Consider the following 21,313-nt stretch of genomic DNA (forward strand, 5'->3'; position numbering starts at 1 on the left):
TCCTTCACCTTTAGGACTCAGATACAACCCTGGCAGACATCATAGTAGCTGACATTTACATAGCACTTTCAGGTTTGCAAAGCACTTCCTATTATCTCATCTGATTCTGACAACTCTGTCAGGTAGACCCTACTGGTATCCTCATTTTACAGATGGGAAAACGAGGGCTTAGAGAGATTAAGGAATTTACCTAGGGGCACACAGCTAGTGTCTGAGGCAGGATCTGAAATTGTGTTTTGCTGATTCCAAGTCCAGCACCTAACCATTATGCCACCTGGCTACCTCCCAATACACCAGTCACTGCTGGTCAAAGGCAGAATGAAAGAGGCACAGAGCAGGATTCACTGTGTTGTGGCTCATGATGGCATCTCTATGCCCAGAGAAGTATGAAGAGCAAGCTGTCACTGGCCTGAGGCAAGACTGGCAGCTGTCAGAATTGGTGCCTTTTTTCCTTCTGGTATCCATTCCTGGGAGACTGGGGCATGTGCATGGGCGTGTGCACATGCATGTGTGCGGATGCCACTGGACACCTGCCTCTGCACAATCCGTGGGTGCACGTACCAAAGGTTTTCAGTCTCTGACGGAGGGAGTCTCCTGGATGGGGGGAGGCTGGGGAGTAGGTGAGTTAAGCAACCTGAGGTAATACATCAAATCTGCATCCTATAGGAAGAGCAGAGCTAATGTGCCTTTTATTCCTCCCCATGCTCTCCTCCAAGGAAGGCTTTCCCCTTGAGTCAGGCTCTTTTCATGGTACTCTCTGTGTATGACTCCAGCACAAAGATGGTTTCATCCACTTGGATCTCGCTGGCATCTAACCTGCAGAGAGATAAAAGCGTGTTTTAAAGGACTTGGCTCTCACTAGGGGATGACGGAGGGGGAGAGTGGTTGGGCTGACAGGAAGGCAGTGCTGCCTGCTGGGTAGAGGGCTGTGCTTGGAGTCGGAAGACCTGGGTGTGAATCCTGCCTCCCACATTTCTGAGGTGTGTGACCAGAGACAGGCCAAGTAATTTCTCTGGACCTTGGTTTTCTTATCTGTAAAATGGAGGCCAGTCTAAGCACTGACCCTCCCAGGGGTGTGATGAGGATCGAACAGGGAAATAGAGGTAAAGCATTTCCAATCCTAGAGTGCCCGATCATCTGAGGCCATAACGAACAGCTCAAGATGCCTAAAGAGAGGTGCTGGGGCAACGCCACCCACTTGTTGACGTTGCGCTTCAGACCCTCCAGCTGCTGGCGCTCGGGAGCCGTGATCATCTCCTCGATCTCCTGGAGCTGGGCCTCTTCGGCCCCTGTGGCCTGCATGGATGCGAGGATGGCTTCCACCCGCTGGGACTTCTCCAGCAATCGCCTGCCAAACATGGAGAGTGACTGCTGCCCACTCTGGGTACCACACCCACCCCTTTATGGACAACTCCCACCTTGAATGTGCTTTTGAACCTGAAGGCTACTGGCTTCTGGGGAACTCTTCCATAAACCCACCTGGAAGTGGAAAGGACTGAACTCCCAGAACCCTTAATCTCACCCACACACGAGGGATTGATACAGAAGTCATATTTGGAAATTTCACATGAAGTTAAAAGGGAACATTGTTTCTTCAACTGTGCCCGTCTATGCACTTTAGCCAGAGTGACTGCTATAAAGCTGATCTCTTCCACCTTCCTGGGACTCCTGAGATTCGGGAGCCCCAGTGACTCACGCTCACACTCTCTGCCTTGATCTGTAGAAGCTGCTTAATTTTCCTTTTCCTTCTATCCACTGTGTTCGCAGGCCCCCACCTTTCTCAGAGTGGTAACAGTCACTTAGGTATGGAATTTTCTTTGTAATTGCTGGTCCCCAGGGAACAGTGGATATGTCCCAAAACGCCACTTACTTGTTCTCTTTGGTCTCAAACTGCCGCCTTTCTATCAAGTTGGCAATGCTCTGGAAGAGAAGACAGATACCATGTACCAGCCCAGCCCAGAAGCATTTTGGGAGAAGTGGGGTGAAGCAAGGGGAGCCGTGGCAAGAGACGCCGTGGGCAGGTACCTTGTAGCAGCGACGCAGCAGCATGCGGGCAGCAGACAGGGAATTCACCGTATACAGGTAGAAGGTTCGAGACGGCGCATGGTCAGGTGTTTTAGGGATCTCCTGTTTGCAGAGAAGGGCAGAACACACACAGCTGTCCTGCTACCCTTGGTCTTTTCTTTCTCATTAGCTATCCTATCCCTGGGCTTGAGGCAAGAGTCACCTGGGCTAACAGCCTACACTTGTTCCTGCATCATCTCTCTGTCTGTGACCAATGGGGAAGGTGCTCCTGAGCAGGGATTTCTACTAGCACAGGCTAGCCCCTTCTCTGCTACTTATGATGGCCCATGGTCTGGGCGCGGCCACCCAGCCAGCGTGTGTCAGAGGCAGGACTCAAACCCAGACCCCGGTCCACCACACCACCCTGCCTTTGCATCTTTTTTTCTTCCCAGGCTTCACATGCCACATTTCGGTTGACTTACACTACAATCCAGTGACACCAGCCTTCTCACTGGTCCTGATTCTGTGCATTTTGACTAGCTGTCCCCCAAATAAGAGCCAGAATGCTCTTTATCCTCACCTCTACCTCCTGGCCTCCTCCTTCCTCACCTCCACCCTCCTGGTCTCCTTCTTCACCTCTAACTCCCAGTCTCCAATTCTCAGTTAAAATCCAACTGGTTCCAAGAAGCCTTCTCCCGGCCCCTTTTCTCCTAGTGTCTTCTCTCTTAAGCTCAGCTCCATGTTATCCCCTCTGCCCCATTGGACTGAGCTCCCTGAAGACAGGCATGGCTGTTTCCTTTCTTTGTATGCTCAGCGCTTCAAGGCACAGTACTGGGCACATAACACGATGCTTAATCAATGCTTGTTGACTGACAAAGCATGAGCTTCCTGAGGACACAGACCACAGTTCCTCCCTTCTCTTGTCCCAGGGCCTGCTACAAAATTCTCCACAGGATAGGGCCTCAAGTTTATGCTGCTGACTGACAACCTCAGAGAAGACTCTGCCACGACTCTAGGGGGCTGGGAGGGGCAGGGTTTAAGATGGGGTGATATGACACATCTCACAGATCTGCCCTCCACCTGAGATCAGCGAGATCACCCACCTCAGGTGACTTGTCCTGTCTCTGTAATTTCTCCTCTCAGACTTCAAACAGGGAAACTGAGATACAGAAAGAAGGAAGGGCCTTTCCCCCTCAGCTTGGGAAGTCCTGGGCAGGGGCAGTGCTGGGTCTGTTTCGAGTTCTCACCCCTGCAGTTTTTTGTTTTTTTTTTTGGTGAGACAATTGGGGTTAAGTGACTTGCCCAGGGTCACACAGCTAGTGTCAAGTGTCTTGTCTGAGACTGGATTTGAACTCAGGTCCTCCTGACTCCAAGGCCTGAGCTTTATCCACTGCGCCACCTAGCTGCCCCCTCACCCCTGCAGTTTTTCTCAGCCTAGGTCCTGCCCGTTTGCTAGTGTAGCCATGATGCCCTGGTTACCTGTAAGGAGATAAGGTTTTCTGACAGCAGCTTATACAGCATGTCCTTTGCTTCTTTAGCAGGAATCATGGCAAAGTCTTCCACTTGCTTCTGCTCCAGGTGCTTTTTCCGCAAAACCAGCCGGAATATCCTGGCACAGCGAGACCCAAACCTGGAAGAGGGTGGGGGAAGCCAAAGCTCAGAGACCCGGGGGCAAGTCCTGCCTCCCACCCTGCAGCCTGGGGCTGCCCCTCATTCACACAGTGGCCGTTCTTCTATTTCAGCAAGAGCCAAGAGAAGGGAAGGTAGAGTCCTTCCCAGCTCCAGAGGGTCTGCTGATGGTCACTATCTGCTGCTCGGGGAACAGAGGCCAAATCAATGACCAGACTGGAAGCAAGTAAATCAGCATCACACCAAACTGGGATTTGTGCTGGGGTTCATAGGAAAGATCCCCACCCAGTCCATGATTCTGCAGCAAGGCGGTCGGCCCTGACTGCTTCTCAGGTTCCTTTTTGCTTACCAGGGGACCCAGGAGTAAACATCACCTGGGCGGGGGGAGAGGAAGGACAGGGAAAATGACAGAGTGACAGTGTGACTCTGTTCCCAAACACAGAAGGGAGTCATTCATTCAAAGCTCCTCTCTTACCTTTCCTGCACAATGGACTCCAGTGTTGCCATGGCCAGTGATGCCAATGCCTTGTGGAGGTCTGGGTAGGGAGCATTAAGGTCACTGAGCCAGCTTGGGCCTTGTGTGGGCCTAGAAGTGAAAGACCCAGGGAGCCTGGTCTTGGCAGTGTATGGACGGGTGTGTGTCATATTGTTTTAGGAGGAGGGCACTGGACCAGCCATCTGTCATTTCATTCCCAAGACCATGGGAAGTAGGATTTTATAACTTGAAAAAGGGCACTGTGAACAGACTGTTTTGTGATTTCACTTAAACTGTGTGAATTTGATAAAACCCTAGTTCAAGGGAATCCTCAGACTGAATCTTATTAACAGTAAATTTTTTAAAAATTACTAAGCCTTAACTGGAAAATTCTTTCATGTTTTACTTTTGTTTCTTGGATGATTTAGAATCTTGTGGCACCTCATTATGGAGGGCAAAACTATAAGCAGAGAACATGTCAAAGTTTCTGTGCTGACCCTAGGACTTATTCGAGAAGCTGCTTTTTTTTAAAAATAATTCTTGCTATCAGGTTTTCTTGTCATTAGTCTTTAAAGAAAAATTCAGTGTGCAGAAAAACATTCCACATTCGGTGTTCTAGTTAATTGTGTCTTTTTCAGAATCCTAAGGGAAGGGACCACATTTCATTAAGCAGGACTGGCTAGTCTGTGTGTCTGCGAAGGAAGGATACTGATGACATACATTCCTCCACCGCTGTCTCCTGATTTCCCAACAAACTCTAGCTGCAGGAAGAGAAGAGAATGAACCTTTCAGAGAGCTCCATGACTGCATCATAGGGAAAAAGGGTGGACAGAGGCTGTTGGCAGGCAACCCTCTTAGAAAAGGTTAAAGTGGAAGGAATGCCTAGGATTGGCTGAGAAAAAGGCTGGAGGAGAATGACACCAGATGTCAGTTGTAGATATATTTCAGGAGAAAAATAGATACAGGAAAAAGTCCGACTTACTGGGTCATCTGCCAGAAGAGTCAGATACTGATCAAGGACTTGCTTTGAAATGTTATATCCAACGGGGAGAGATCTGAAGATCTGAAGGGCAATAAAGAATAGTTGGTAGGCTTGTGTTCTTGGGGATTGCTGGCATAAAGATAAATGATGCCCTGAAGGGACGTGGTGAACAGTCAAGCCCTCAGAGATCTGAAAGGGAAGTCCCTGTAGAGCCAGTAGGAAACGTGCTAATGACTGAAGGGCAGTCATGACGTGGCCATAGAGGGAAATCAGGGAACGAAATGGGTTACTCAAAGTTGTAGGCTGGGACACAGGGCACTTGATCATAACAGCATCTCATTAATTATCGTTTTTGATGTGATTTACAAATGCTTCATATATGCCTTCTTGTCTGTCTCTCTTTAAATACTCATCTAGTTAAACTGGCCAGCCAGCTGTTGGCCATGCACAACACTGCCTTGGCACAGGTGATGTCCTCATCTTTGTGTGTGTATTTTTTTGTTTTTTGTTTGTTTTTAGGCAATCAAGGGTGAAGTGACTTGCCCAGGGTCACACAGCTAGTAAGTGTCTGAGGCTGGATTTGAACTCAGGTCTTCTTGTTTCCAGGGCCTGTTCTCTATTCACCTAGCAATGTAGCTGCCCCTGGTGTCCCCATCTTGAAAGCACTCCTTCCTCCTGTGCCCCTTAGAATCCTTAGCTTCCTTGGAAGCATGGTTTAGGTGCCTTTCCAGACCTCTTCCATTCTGGGTTTGCCCTCCCTCTTCAAGTTATTTTGTACAGGCTGTCCCAAAAGTCTTAGTGCAGCCATTAGGGTTTAGTAGCTTTTGGGACACCCTTTATCTATTTCATATATTTGTATTTACTGTACCCACACTGCCCCAGGCAGGGCAGGGATCACTTCATCTCTTCTTGGTACAGTAGTCTTAGCACCTCAGTGCCATGCACAATCTAGGTGCTTAATCCATGTCTGATGAACAGATGTGAACAAAATAAACTTTTCTTCCTTTTTGGTTCTACCTCCAATCCCATCCCAAGTGCCCACTCACACCAAGCAGATGCAGTGCACTGCACAGCCACCTGGACACAAAGGAAAAGAAGCTGTCCTAAGAGCCACACAACTGAGGCACTCACCTCATTCGAAGACAGGGGCTGCGTGAAGGGAGCGCAGGAGGAAGTTGTGATTTCACTCATCCGGAGCATGGTCCGGACAATCTCGCTGCTGGTCTGTCAGGATACAGTCTGACCTTTAGGAACCCCCTCCCCGCCCAATGGCCCTGCTCCAGCCCTGCCCCAGGACCCGCCCTCTCCAGATACCTGATCCATTCTGTTGGCTACTGCGCTCACAATCGACTGGTCACGGAAGTGCTGGTGGAACCTGTCCAGGTCGGCTTGCCAGTAAATGCCATCATCTGGAATGGGCTGGGGGTGGAGAGGCAGAGTGAGTGGCAGCGAATCAAGGAGTCAGGGTTAGCTGCAGGCATGAGTGACATAGGTCATTTCCTAAAAGCACACAAGCACCCTGGAAAGTGCATAGAATGATTTAGGAATAGAGTACTTCCTGTTGGTTTGCCCTGGCAGAAGACTCCCCTTTGGACACTGCTCCGTGGTCAGTGAGGTCCAGGCTCTTACTACTCCTCATCTGAGCGGCTCTGCCTTCTACTCCGTAGTTGGCCCTTCAGAAGGGGGGGGGCTCCCATCCAGGAAGCACAATTTACCTCTTTGCTCTCTGCTGTCTGTTTGGGCCGCTTAGGCCTTGGCTCCCCGGCTGCATCGTCATCAGATGATCGCCTCCTCTTTCCTTTTCCTGCCAGACCAAGACAATTCGGTTACAGTCCCTCTGTGAGTAGCGGGGGCTGAACACAAAGACGTAGGTGGGAGTCTCTCAGACCTGTGGCCACTTGGGGGTGGAAGCTGCTTAGAAAGCCGAGGAGCCCCAAAAGACTGAAGACGACTTTCTCCAGGTGACTGACAAAGGGAAGGGTGCTGGGAGGAGTTGATTCTCAGCTCTGAGGGCACTGACCACAATGGGAGACACTTTCTGATAGGGTGAGGGAACAGGTAGACCCAATGTGTCAAAAAGCTGGATAGGTCTGGCGGGAGACTCCTTACCTACGAGGTTCAGTTTGGGAACCAGGTACATATCCTTCTCGTTAATGCTGAGTGTCGGGGCGGGTGGCGGTGGCTGAGCGTCAGCACTTTCTGGGGGATCAGGAACAAGGGGGCATCGTTGTACAAAGTGCGTGTCTGCTAGACGGCAGAATGTGCTGGATACCTCGGAATAATCCATTGTTTTCCCATCTGCACGAGAGACAGGGGAGAGCAGATGGGCCGGGCTGGGATGGCTAAGGCTCCACAGCCAGCCCGGCGGTCACCTTACCCTCCATGGTTTCCGTGAGTCGGTCGGCCACCTTCTTTACCACGGCCGACATGGTCATCTTCCCGTTGAGCAGGAGTTCCTCAACAATCAGTTCTCCCGTGTCACTGTACAAAGTCTTGGCTGTATAGATGTAGCGGGGATACCGCAGGATGCGCAGAATCCGGCTGCAGTGGGCTTCATATTCCACAACCCCCCGTTTGTGTATCTGGTATGTTACCAAGTTATGCTGGATAAGGACACACAGGGCTTTTTTCACCTAGGCAGGCCCAAGAGAAAGAAGAGGAAACAGAACTCAGCACATTTCTAGTGTTCCTGAGAGGCCACACGTGGAGGGGTGCTAGTCAGGCTGTCAGAGAGCACTTACTTGGTGCTACCGTGTGCCAAGCAAGCACTGGGCTAAGCGTCAAAGATACACAGAAAGTCGTTTAGACTTCGGGTAGGGGGTGAGGGTGGTGGTGATAATATGTATCTAAATAGGTAAATACACAGACACTTGACACTTATTAGATGTGTGACCATGGGCAAGTCACTTAACCCTGATGTCCTCACCAAAAAGAAAAAAAAAGGCACATACAAGACACACAGAGTGGATGGACAATAACTGTTGTCCCACAATGGGGTTCACAACTGCTGAAGGGGTCAAGAGTGCAAAAAGTTTAAGAAGCCCTGCTCCAGCAGATTAGGGAAGGGGGGGGAAGACTGGGGATGGGTTTCCTGCAGAGGGTAACATTTGAGCTGAGTCCTGAAGGAAGTCAGAGATAGAGATGAGAAGGGAAAGCCTGTATCTGATTTACTAGCTATGTGACCTAGCAAGTATCCTAACTTGAGTCTTAGTTTTCTCTGCCAAATGGGCATAACAATAACTTTAGCAACTTCTTCACAAGGATGTTGTGAGACTGAAGAGAGCACTTTTCGAACTTAAGACTTTCAAGAATCTCATCAGTGGTTTGCTAGGAATTCCCTGCTTTCCTTTCACCAGGGCATTTCCTGACAATGGCCAAATGCCAAAGGAAAAAAACAGAAGACACTGCCATCATGGTGACTCTCTCCTTTGGCCCCGTCCCTTTGAAGCAGTCTTCCCACATCATCCTTTTTTCTTATAGGTTATACCAGTAGTTCTAGGTATCTTTAGAGGTCCTGAGACCCTTCTGAGGGTCTTTGAGGTCAAGACTACTTTCAAAGTAATCCTGAGATGTTTTAATTTCCAATATGGTAAATATCGATAGATATCATCCAAATAACAAAACCTCTTGGAGGAGACTACCCTCAATTTTTAAGAGTGTAAGTAAGTTCTTTTACTAAAAAAAACTGAGAACTTCTGGCTTTTATTATACCCACTCTCATAGTGAATAATTAAGGTGCAGACTGGGGAGAAGCAGTCTGGGACAATGTTACAAGGGTCAGATAGAGACAAAGAAATCCGAGGTCCATATCCTGGGTTTTATCATGTAGGGCTCCTAAGAACTTGGGAAACATATTTAATCTATCTGGCCCTCAGTTTCCTCATCTGTAAAATAAAAATGGTTGGAATAAATAGGTTTTAAGGTTCCTTCCAGCCCATAGATCTATAATCCTCTTGATGGAATACTACTAAAGCTGCCCTCACCCCCAATATTTTAACTTCCTTATGGGCCCCACTGAACAGCAGGCCCACTGCCCCCCCCCCCCAATATCCTAACTTCTTCATATATGCCTCACTGCTCACTAAAACAACAGGTGGGTCCATGAACTCATATTTCTCACAGAAACAGCAGGTGTGTCCATGCACTCAACCACAACCACATTCACCTAGTCTCAGACAGGACCACAACAGTCAGCCGATCAGAAAGGGGCAGCACCAGGATGCCCAAGCAGGATGTGGACCCCAAAACAATAGAAGGGACTTTCCCTAAGTAGGCACCAGGGCAGTAATAGCAAAAGCTGTCCTTTAGGTGAACTTATGATGTAGAGAGGCTTATTATAATATCATTATCATACATACATACCCCCTAAATGGATTTTTCTGTATGCATTGTGGGTAATCATATACATAGTTCCACTGAGGCTGGAATCCCTCCCCCATTACCTAATCCCTTAACAAACCCCTCCTGCCTTTTTAATATTCATAATTTCTGTTATGTAATTGCATCTTAACCCTACAAAAATTTGTCTTGCTTTCACTAAAGTTACTGGTTCCCATTAAAACTTAGCCAGCTTCATGAGAGGCTTCAATCTCAATAAATGGATTAGAGGCGGTCTGACTCTGAATTCTTTGAGACAGTGTCCGCCACAACACACCATGAAACCACAACACTCTGACATTCTCATTTTGGATTTCTCTGACTTTTGTATCATGCCCCTAGTAAACTTATCATTGGGAAATCTTACAAGATCCAACTAACCTTGATTGGTACTCATCCCTCATCACTGTCTGTCCCTCTGTTGGAAAGTGGAGCCAAGGGGCAGCTAGGTGGTGCAGTGGCTAAAGCTCTGGCCTTGGAGTCAGGAGGATCTGAGTTCGAATCCAAACACTTGACACTTACTAGCTGTGTGACCTTGGGCAAGTCATTTAACCCTGATTGCCTCACAAAAAAAAAAAAAGGAAAGTGGAGCCATGAAACTCCTCAATCTCCATTTAAGAGCTGGAAGCAGCAGAGACCTCATATCCCAAAGAATGCAACTTATTTTGGACTTCTCTCTACCATCTCTACCCTGACTCCCACTTTCTTTAGTATATTCCCTTCAGCTTTCTTTAGTATATTGTCATCTCCAATTAGATTTTACGCTCCCTGAGGGCAGGGCCCATCATTCTTTTCTTTTTCCTATTTGCATCCCCAGCACTCAGTACAGTGCCTGACACATAGAAGATGCTTACTAAATATAGATTATTATTGACTATTGAGGGGGATCAGGGGTACTCATGGAAGCAGAGTATCCTTCCAACAAGACTTCATTTAGAAGGAGCAAAGCAGATGTTGTGCAGACTTACCTGATCTAGTGATGTCCCTGTGTCATGGACAATTGCTCTCAATGGTTGGCTGCCTGTTCTGATAAGATGAGTTCCAATTTTATCCACTATCTCTCCAAAATGCTCTTGGAGCAGCAAGGAACATAGTTTAATTTCTGCTTGAGTCATTGTGTTATGAAGTCCCAGTACTAGCAAACTGGACCTAATAAAATGATTAAAATTTAAAATGTTAAAAAAGTTAAAAGAAAAAAAGAGCCTTTGCTGCCTCTCCTTCTTAAATGGAAGTTGAGGAGATTTACCAATGATAAGTTTATTGGGAGTCAGAGAAAGTCAAAGAAATCCTAACTAAGTGCAGTAGGAGAATGCAAAGAAAAAGTTAAATGATGGAAAATGGCTTTCCTTCAAGGTATGGACTGGATTGACCTTTGGCTCTTCAATAGAACTCATATCCACACTTCTGGGTAGCATTAAAGCCCCCGGAAAAATAAACAGCTTATTAGAGAAATGAATGAAACAGTACTTATTAATAAGTACTCACTGAGCAAGCACTTAGTAGATGCAAAGCAACTGGGCAAAGTCCTGGGCATGTGAAAAAGAAAGAACAAAACAAGGAACAAACAGGAATGACAATGGAGAAACCAAAAAGAAGGAAAGGGAAGTTTCTTAAACGAATCTTGTAATAAGATGGCAAAATGATAAAACTCGAAAGCTCCTTTCTATAGAAAGGCCAACACACCCACGAATAGGCCAATGTGAGCTTCACATTCCACCAAAGAAGAAAATGTTCTTTATGGAGACCCAGGAAAGAGGTGGAGGAAGGCGGGAAGAGGGAACTTTGCATCCCTTGTGTTTGATTTGATGCTGGACCGTCCCAACGCAGTGGACACCGAGGCTCTGGCCTCAGGAGAGGTAGAGGGGCAGTGTGCCTGCGCACATCTTGGCTCATCAAGGGCCCATCCCTGGCTCTGCTCCCAGGCCCTTTCGACTGTAAGCTCCTTGAGGGCAGGCACTGTCCTTTTGCCTCTTTTGTATCCCAGCGCTTACCACAGCGCCTGGCACATAGTAGGTGCTTAACAGATGTTTATGAACTATTACTGAACTGAATGGCTTCCTTCCATCTCTTTCCCGGTGCCCCCTTCTCTCCAGAGCCTCCAGCTTCGGGGAACGACGAGAAGAAATCCCCCGTTACAGCAACTAGGTCGGGCCCAGTCTCCGCTTCTGGCTCCGAACCCGGAACCTAGCTGCTTACAATCACGATTCCGTCCTCACCCTTATCACTCCGGGACAGTGAGCTGCGGAGACCACCCGGACAGAGCTCTTCCGCACTGCTCACAACTCCTTCCGGGTCTTCTTCCGGGGACTCAGGCACTCTCACGTTCTTTCCGCTCCCGGGGGCGGGGGCTGCGCAGGAAGGGATAAAGAGTATGCCGCTCTACACGCCCTCCCTGTTCTTCGCGATTTCCGGGCAGACGCGTCCCTTATTCTCGCTGGCCCGCAGGAGGACTGACGTTTGGGAGCCGACGAGCTCGGGGGTTAGCGGGAGGCGCCACTCTCCTGGCCGTGCCGGAAGGGCCTCTCTTTCCCTCGCCTCGTTGGTCGCGGACTTGGGGAGCGGTTTGGCCGCCGCCGGCGCGTCCGTCTCGCTGGTGCCTCGGCGGAGTCACGTGACGCGGGCCGCTGGTGCTGCCGGCTCCGGCTGGGGGGCAGGAGGAGGAGGAGGAGGAGGAGGACCGGGCTGTGGCAGCGGGCGGGAGGGCGGCCGGCCAGACGGGCACGGGAGAAGATGGCGGAGGCCTCGGCGGCGGGTGCGGGCGCGGGCGCCGCCGTCCCCCCGCACCGCTTCTTCTGCCACTGCTGCAAGGGCGAGGTTAGCCCCAAGCTGCCGGTAAGAGACCCGCCCCCCACCCCCCCCGCCCCGGGGCTCCCACGGGAGATCCCTCGCTCCTCGGCCGGGGGACCCGATCCCTACGCGTCTTCGTTTCCCCGAGCCCTCCGTCTCCGAGCCGGCGGAGGGGATCCCGGACCGAGCCTCCGAATCCCTCCTCTCCCTTCCAGCCCCCTGCCTGTCCTTGGCCCCCCCTCCTCGCGTGGTAGCCCCTCGCCCCAGGGAGCCCTCTGCCGCCTCCTTCCCCCGGGCCCCCGCCCCTCCGGCTTCTCTCGCCTCTCCGCACCTTCTCCCCTGGTCTTCCTTCATCCTCTGGGGTTTCTTCTCCACTTATTCCCTCTTTCCTTCTTCTCCCCGCAACTGTGATGGAAGAAGTCGCCCTCTTGTCCTCCCGCCGGGCTAGGACAACGGGTCCCCGGGCTCCCTGGGGTCGTCTCCGGGGCAGCAGCCTTGTAACGGGGAGGTGGAGAGGCTGCTGGGGGCGGGGGAGGGATGAACTGAGCCTCGGGTGCCCTGGTGAAAGTGAAGGAGCTGGAGTCTGATGACTCTCAGGCTGGCTGCTCTCCCCCCCCGTTTCCACAGCCCTGGGAAGGGCTGGATTGTTTCAGCCTTCTGTGAATTTTGGTCCCGATATCGGTGATCTCTCTAGTATCACCATTCCACCCCCACCTCCACCCCCCTTATTTTAAAAAAAAAAAAAGTGCTGCAGGAGCAGAATGTAGGCTACTGCATCCTCTGACGTACAGCTGGTGTTCACCTGTTTCTGCTGAACTCCCTCTTTGTCCTCCGAAGGGTAGTGCTGTGCTGGTGAGGGAAGCATTCCTGTGGCATGCTGTCCCTCTGAGCCCCAGACCCCTCGGTGATGGCCACCGAGAAGCACCCACCAAGGTGAATGAAGGTGTGTGTGCATGTGTGTATGTGTCTGCCCATACACATACACACACACACAGCTGCCTTGCCAAGACATTTTCTCTGGAACAGGCTTTTGGCTGTTCCTTTGCTTCGACAGTGCCCGTGTTCCATTCCAGGTACAGTGTTAAGGGCAACCACAAACCCAGTTACATCTACAAGCGCTGTTTGCAAAGCACAGATGAGTCTTGCTAATGTGAATGAGCCCTTTGGAATCAGGTTTAAATTGGGACTCTAAGGTACTCCATACATGGCCTATAAGACCTGGGAAACGGAATTCCTAGTCACAACACTGTGCAGTGAAGTGTCTAGCTAATAAGTACCTATATAAGTCCTCCTCCCTGCCTCTGAATTTAGTTTAGAAGTTCTGCTTGAATTTGTTTTCTTCTGCTGTATTCCCTCCCCCCCCCAAAATCTATCTTCAGTTTCATCTTTGCTGCTTGCTCTTGGTTGCTGACTTGACATTTTTCACACAGTGTTTCACTTTCTCTGGGAAAAGCAACTGTCTTGCTCTTCCTGAAGAGCAGACCTGGAAACCTTTATTGACCTCAGGGTCAGTGTGGAGAGCGAATCTCAGCTGTAGACAGGCCTGTGTGATCTGTGTGCTGTGCTGGCTGTGAAAGTGTGACCCTGTGGAGCATCGAAGCCTCAGCTCTGTTCTGATCTTTAAGTTCCTGTTCTCCATTTTAATGTCTGAGACCAAAACAGAAAACTCAGGGAAATTTTTATTCTTTTGCTCTTTTCCTTCTTGTTCCCTAGTACAAACTCCCCATTTTGAACATTTTAAGATGTTTTCTAAAGCCTCAATTAAAATAACAGTAGCATTTGCTTCATGGATCCACCAGACCCTTTTAGCTTTGGCATACTCTATTTGGTTGGGTTAGGCCTCACTTTACAATAAAATACTTATTGAGTGCCTACTATGACCGTACAAAGCATAGGTACTGTGGGGAATACCGAGAAATGTTAGGCAAAGCCCCTACCCTCAAGGAACTTTGAAGGTAGTTGAGGTGAGCAGTCCTGATTGTGTTTGTGTGTGTCTTACATTGTAAATTATGAGTAAGTGTTGCTGACAATAAATGCTAATGGAATTAGGAGAGGAAAAACTAGTTTTGAGCTGGGGTTGTGAAAGAAGGCTTCATTCACAGAAGTGATAGGGCTTGAGTTGAGTTTTGAAGGATAAAGAGGAGTCAGAAAGGAGCTGAGGAGGAGGGTATTCCAGCTGAGGGGAAATGCTGTATGTAAAGGTGACGAAGACTGGAAGGTGGGAATTCATGAGGCATATTTGGATTTGGTCATCTATAATCCATCTATATCCTTGCTTTTCTTATATTTAGTCTTTTGCCTTCTTGGAATCTTGAGTAGGATAAACTGAGCCATAAGTGATCGTAATTTAGATTTGTAGTTTAGTTGCTATATTTGTTAATGAGCTTTAGTTTATTCTAGGGTCAAAAACTATATCTCTAATCCCTTGAAAAGATATACCTTTAGTCATAAGGCAAACCACACCAGAGAGTGTCTATAATTTTCTAACTCCTGGTGGAAAATCACCTCAAAGTACATGATCGGTCATTAGCATTATTTTTACACATAAAGAAAAGGATAGGGATAGGAACTGGACCTGAGATTTCATTGGTCCCAGTACAGGTTAGCACCTTCTCTGCAGCTGCTCTGTGAGGGCTCAGAGAGTGCTGGTGGCACAGACAGGCGACAGGGGACATGACTTGTTCCAGCTCACATAGCTGAGATGTGATAGATGTAGGACTTGAATCTGCTTCTTTCTAACTTTGAGTCTGGCTGGCTGTCCACTACAGCCATAGACAAATAGTGCTTAAAAAGTACTGAACTCCTTTCACATCTTTTTTGATGACCTTGGGCACTATTATTACACCCCTGGATGAATGAGGTAAGTTCAGCTCAGCTTCATTCGTATAAATAGGTTTAATTTGTACTCCTACTGGGTAGCTGACTTTTACCGTACTAGTTGGGTGACTGCAGCACCATTCCCCCCATGAGGTCTGTCCTCTCTGGGCACCAGGGACTTGATCAAATTTCCATTGGCCTTTAATGAGCAACTTGGGTAGGTTTTTCCAGTATTAATAGAAGGGACTGCCCCAGAGCTATGCTGTTTCTTTGTCATTTTGCCTTCCCAAGAGTCATAGTTTTGATGAATGAACCAGCTTTTACAGATCTGCATCTTAGCCCTTTTCCATCTAGTCAGTGCTCCCCCATCAAGTCAGTAATGCCAGGTAATGATATCTTTTAGATCTAAGGTTCAAAGCACTAATGTTTAAGCCACTTTCATCTCCTATATTTTGACAAGAACTAGAGAGAGCTTCTTCCTGGATTTAGTTTATCTTGGTGTTCGTGAAGATGTTTACAGGCAGCAATAGTTGTGAATTGTAGATCTTTGCTCTCAAATTGCCCCTTCGTGCTTGGTCACCTTTTCTCATCATCAGTGTGTTTTACCATCCTGGAAACATTCACTGATAGCATTTTAATGGCCCTATCGAAAGAGAAAGTTGTGCTAGGCCTGTGCTCACTCACAGGCACACGAATGTCAAGAGGTTTGCTGCGCAGTAGGCTGAAGCTTAATACAGCTTCTTCTTGTTGTGTTGTTTGTCCTTCATTCCCAAAGAGGACCATGGCATCACGGAGGTGATGACATGACATGCGGGTGAATTGGATTTAAGTGAGGAAGGGCTGTGCAGGGTCGCCAGCCTCAGTTTCTCCTCCAGAGCCATCTGAGCCCAGTGGCCAGATAGAGATCTGGACAGCTAATCCATGTGGTTCGGATCCACCACAGTGGAGGAGAACAAGAATTCATTTTGAAAGCAGAAGATGACAGACATAATCATGGGTGAATTATGAAGGGAATTTTAGAACTGAAAATGAAATTACCTTCATTGGTTCTGGCAGCACATTTTGCTTCTTGTTTGATTCACTACTTTGGGAGATCACCTTGTTACAGCACGTTCTTTTTCTAAGTAGATACGTTTTCTTACTTAAATAGGATGAAGATATGATGAAGTTACTTTGTTCTAATTCCAGAATTTAAAATGTATTTTAAATAAGAGATTTTGATTGTGGAACCTAAAGGTCTAGTACTTTTAATGCTGAAAGAATTCAGCATTAATGACAAAAGAAACCCAACATTTGCTTCATTGTCCTAACCATCAAAGTGACAGAAAATATACAGGGACCTTTTTAACCTACTACTCAGGGATCTCAGAGTACTTTATAAACCACACAACAAACTTTTTTTTTTTTTTGGTGAGAGCAATTGGGGTTAAGTGATTTGCCCCAGAGCGACACAGCTAGTGAGTGTTGTGTGTATGAGGCCTAATTTGAACTCAGGTCCTCCTGATTCCAGGGCCAGTGTTCTACCTGCTGCGCCACCTAGCTGCCCGTAAACGTTTTAACCTTACCTGAAAATCAACTTCTATATAAGAAACGTGACTGTGGAACTCAGGTGAGATTTTGGCGTAACCTAACCACCGTATTGGACCCATTTGAAGATCATTCTCATTAGAAAAGCGTTATCCAGGTTGACACTGTTTGGAAGAAGGTAGCCGATGGAGCAATTTGAAGAGTGAGAGTTGTAGAGTACAGAAAACTAGTACAGAAAAACCTCGCCTTAACAAACCAAAAGGGAGTACACTGTCTGGAAAACTGTGTTTTTCAGAGGCTATGTGAGGATTGAATCCTAAGCTAGGTGACTTTGCTTTATGTGGTTACCCAAAATATTCAGAGAAAGCCAGTAGGTGATGTCTGACACTGAACTTAGGAAGCGATTTAGTGGTTTGAGATGGAGTTCAGGGTTTGGCATGCTTGGAGTCTGTTGAAACTCTGTTATTGCTGTCTCATTGAGAGGTTGTTCCATTATGAGTTGAGCCAGTGTTCCGTAGTTGTAATATTTTAAATGAGTAGACGTATGAGACACTGCTTTGGGAGCCTTATGGAAGGGGTGGTTCCAGATACGTACAGTAGCCCAGAAATCTTGGAAATACAGAATCAGATAAAGACGTTGTCATGTGTCTCCCAGTGGGCAAGTTCTAGCCATGAGGTGTTGTGAGAAAAAGTCTAGGTAGCACTTAGTTAAGTGTATGTATACACACACACACACATATATATACAGAATTGTCTTTGGGACTTTCTCAGCATGTGGAAGAGTAACATCATGTGATGGAATAGTCAGAATGCTGAGGAAGTTTCCTGTGGGCCCGGGGAGTGAATGAAGGGGATATAAGTTTTGTGTTTTAAGGCCTTTTGTAACCTGTGTCTCTCTTCAGAAGAGGAGGCAACATGGGTTAATGAGCAGAGTTCTGGACTTGCCACCAGGGACCTGGCTGTGCCCTCCCTCAAACACTGTGGGATCACTTAAGCGTTCAGAACTTTGGTCTCCCTGACTGTAAGGTGGCAGTGATGTTTGTATTTGCTGCTTTGTCAGGTCGTCAGGAAAAAGTGTTTTGCAAACCTGTATAAATGCTCTGTATGTAAGTTATTGTTAGGAAGAGAAAGGAGTGTATTGTTTTTTACTTCACTTGGGGGTCAAGTTGGAGGAAGGGCATAGGAACCAAAAAAATGGTGGATTCTCGACTTCTATCTCATGCTCTTGTTGTCTAAGGTTTTATGTTAGTGTCTAACTTTGACTTCTAATTTTGGATCCCTACGGAGATTTCTTTTTTATGAAAAAAATTTTTTTTAACATGACAGTCCCTTTCTCTTAGTGCCTTCCCCTTTGAACCTTTCCTTGTAATAAAACAACAAAAACAATTTAAGTAAAGCTAACTGACTTTGAAAGAGGAAGGTGTGTCAGTTGTCAGTTTTCCAGATTGTTCATTATAGTTCATCATTGAATGTTATTTACATTATTGCAGTCACTAGGTATGCTGTTCTCATGGTTCTGCTTTCCTTTCACTTTGCCAACAACCCCGGAGCTCGTGACTCTTTACTTTTCTTGTTTGTTCCTGATCTTGGAGATGGAGATGACACTGTTTATAACTTCAGTTGAAGTTCCAGGTACTAACTTCATGGAAGCCCCTCCATGTTTCTCTGGATTTCTTTTTGTTCATCATTTCTTAGGATGTACTGATTTTGCATTACATTCATATGCCACAATGTTTCCAGCTATTTACTAGTCAGTGGATACCCATTGTTTCCATTTTTAATTTTTTTACGATCACTAAGGTTGTGGTTGTGAATATTTTGTCGCCTCTCTTGCCATAGTTTCTCCTCAGTGACTTCCTCCGGGTATGTGCTTGGTAGTGAGATCACTTTGTCAAAGGGTGTGAATCTGATTAGACTTTTAGATGGAAAAGCTGATCTTTAGCCAAGGGCCTAATAGAAGTATTGTTCAGAACTGGGACTAGAATTCAGTAGTTTGTGTTTGCTAGTTCCTTGCAGCACTCTCTGTTGTCACTTCAGCTCTTTGCAGTTACTGAGACCAGAGGTTTTAGATCCCTCCTCTCAGGTTACACACCACAGAAGCGATCTCTAAAAGAAGAGCATCCAAATCTTTGTCAGTTGGGAGCTAATTGAAATAGCAACATTGCATGTAACTTAGTAAGAGAGCTAGAAATTCCAGTTTCAAAACAGAAGCAGAAAACAAACCCACCTTTTAGACTTTCAGTCAGTAACTTGCCTTAATAGCCACTGAGTCTACTTTCTGAGTTCTCCCCACTGCAGAGAATGCCTTCACCAGCCCAGGAAGGTGTGTCTCTGTCTTCTCTAGTTCTTGCTCTTGGAAACAAGGGTGACACACTGCCTATAACATGAGGTGAAGCCACAGGTACTAACTCTCCCTGTGAATGGAGAAAAGTCACCTGACTAAGCCCTTCACTCTGACATACCCACCTATGAAATGGTCCTGTAGGACCGCTGTTGGGGGTTTGAATGCTTGGCGAGAGCTCAGACATCCTTGGCTGAAAGGTAGCCTAAGACTGAAAAATACTGTTATTCACGTACTTTTAGCAATTCCCGAAGAAAGATAAAACCCTGAACATAGCATAGCATTTTCATGTAATTCTCAAATGATTTCTTTACACATAATCAATTAATTGGTTCATTAAACAAGTATTTCATTATTCTTTGTGGCTTTTCTGTTGTTGGAATGAGAGAGTAAGGTAATTTCTTCTCATGCAGGATTCTTTGGTTGGTTTTATCTTTCTGTTGTCAGCTATTAGGGCGCTGACTTTGGAAGATGGTCAGAGCTGAACCCATTGAATGTGTTAAGAGCAGTAGAAGCCAACTAGGACACTGGCACAAAAAAGTCTTAGGGATCATACCTAAAACTTGTGAGCTACAAAGTGATGGTTTGAGAAAGTATTTTGTAACACTAGTGTTTGTTGGAGGAAAGGACCGTCCTGATCCAGGATTGCTGAGACAGTGTGATTGTAAGTCATTTGTTTACCTGTTCTGCGAGAACATGCTTAGTGAGGCAGCTCTATCAAATCAGCTTTCACTGTTTGTTTTGAATTGTTCACTTTAGAGGTCAGAAATAGATTGTTGAAGTACTGGTAAAATATAATAATGAATTAACAATAATAACAGCTTAAATTTGTCTGGCTTACTATGATAAAGCACCAGAAATTATTGGTTGTTTATTCTAGGTGAAGTGCATAAACTGAATAAAGAGGTACTGGTGTTTTAGTATTATGTCAGAACCTTTTAAACACAAAACCATTATTAAATAAGCTGATTAAAATATAGCATGGGTCATATGTCTCCCATATAAAACATAACTACATACTGTAAAATCCCAATAAAAAAGTGGGAAGAATACATGCTCTGCTTACCTGCCTGGATTGTTGTGACGATATGCAGTGACGTCCAAAAGTAAAGACGTATTGGTTTGGTTAGGTCTATAACATAGGTCCTGTCCTTCAAATAAAAAGGTTGCTGTAGTTTTGGGGGTTTTATTTGCGCCTTTATATGCATTTATGGGTAATCTTTTATATCATTGGCGTTAGTTGGAATCAGTATAGTCATGAGAGCCCTGCAGTGAGGTGAAAAGAATACAGCCTTAGAGTTAGGAGTCTTGGGTTTGAATCCTGCCTCTGACAGTATCTGCCTCACTGGATTGTTATGAGGTAAATGCCAAGCAAACCTTAAAGGGCTATATAAATATGAATAGTTAGGTGCAAAAATCTTGGGGCAATGTAACTAAATTTAGTACAGTTCTAGATGTGGTCTATAAGGCTTAGGAGAAATAAAATTTCTATTTTGTGGAGTCCCTTCCATTATGTGTTTGATCCTTAGGTATCAGGTACTATTGAAGCATAAAGTTTTGAAGACCACTAGGGTATTTTTTTTTTTTTGAGTGAGGCAATCTGGGTTAAGTGACCTGCCTAGGATCACACAACTAGTGCATATCATGTGTCTGAAGCTGGATTTGAACTCAAGTCCTCCCGACTGCTGAGCCACCTAGCTGCTCCTGGAGTATTTCTTACCAAGCTCTCTCTCACTTGCCATGATCACTTCTTAGCTTTTATTTTTTTAACTAAATTTATGCCATCCCAATCCATTCAATTAATTTTGGCATGTGTGTATAAAGCTAGTAGTGGACACAGCATGCCTTGTTAATTTCAGCATCATTAAAGCAGTGGTCCAAGTTTCTGACAAAAAAAAAAATCTTTACATTCTACTGAAAGGGATTGATGTTTGAAGCAGAGATAATTGGGAAGGAAAGTTAGTTGTAAAGTACTGATTGTTGCATAGGACAGATCACTTGGAGCACCAGAAATCTGGGGTGAAAGTGAAGCAAGTGGGGCAAATTTTTTAAAAAATGGATTTTTTGAGGATGTACTAGTAAATGATAACTATTCTGAGGCCAGTCAATGACTTGTCCACCCAAACGGTTTTATTTGTTTGAAAAAAGTTGTTTTTACATTTTACTGATATAGAACCTATTCCTCCCATCTTCTGTGTCTATAAGGGGAGGTATTGGCTCACAATTAAAGTTCTTGACATGCTCCTTGCCAATCATTGACATCTCAAAATAATATATAGCTTATAAGTAGCCACTGACTTTTTGTACAACTTAGGGAGTTTCAGGAAAAGGCTTCCAGAAGAGACTGTAGCCACATGCTTTGGAACTGAGAGCA

The 21,313-nt window shown here is 46.4% G+C and overlaps 2 protein-coding genes across 3 annotated transcripts in view; one reads left to right on the top strand and one right to left on the bottom strand.

Annotated features, from left to right (window-relative positions):
- Positions 1 to 663: 663 nt before the first annotated feature.
- Positions 664 to 12,014, bottom strand: LOC114043396 (DNA-directed RNA polymerase III subunit RPC3). 2 transcript variants are annotated; one of them, XM_027862500.1, is made up of 15 exons: positions 11,684 to 12,014; positions 10,436 to 10,616; positions 7,468 to 7,723; positions 7,200 to 7,388; positions 6,806 to 6,894; positions 6,405 to 6,509; positions 6,222 to 6,314; positions 5,091 to 5,171; positions 4,818 to 4,869; positions 4,109 to 4,169; positions 3,484 to 3,634; positions 2,026 to 2,127; positions 1,871 to 1,920; positions 1,199 to 1,348; positions 664 to 816 (listed from the first exon to the last, which is right to left on the bottom strand). In XM_027862500.1, the coding sequence occupies exons 2-15, from the start codon at positions 10,580 to 10,582 to the stop codon at positions 735 to 737; spliced, it is 1,608 nt and encodes a 535-aa protein (XP_027718301.1). In that variant the 5' UTR covers positions 10,583 to 10,616; positions 11,684 to 12,014; the 3' UTR covers positions 664 to 734. The 2 variants fall into 2 exon arrangements, with proteins under 2 accessions (XP_027718301.1, XP_027718302.1); XM_027862501.1 differs by having other exon boundaries at positions 11,151 to 12,014.
- Positions 12,015 to 12,197: 183 nt separating this feature from the next.
- The window catches only part of LOC114043271 (E3 ubiquitin-protein ligase RNF115), a 50,103-nt gene continuing 40,987 nt past the window's right edge, over positions 12,198 to 21,313 (top strand). Inside the window, exon 1 of the mRNA XM_027862342.1 lies at positions 12,198 to 12,299. Within this exon, the coding sequence (XP_027718143.1) occupies positions 12,198 to 12,299 (102 nt within the window). The remainder of the gene's footprint in view (positions 12,300 to 21,313) is intronic.

Source organism: Vombatus ursinus, unplaced genomic scaffold (genome assembly GCF_900497805.2).
Source record: "Vombatus ursinus unplaced genomic scaffold, bare-nosed wombat genome assembly UNPS02014768.1, whole genome shotgun sequence".
NCBI lineage: Eukaryota > Metazoa > Chordata > Mammalia > Diprotodontia > Vombatidae > Vombatus > Vombatus ursinus.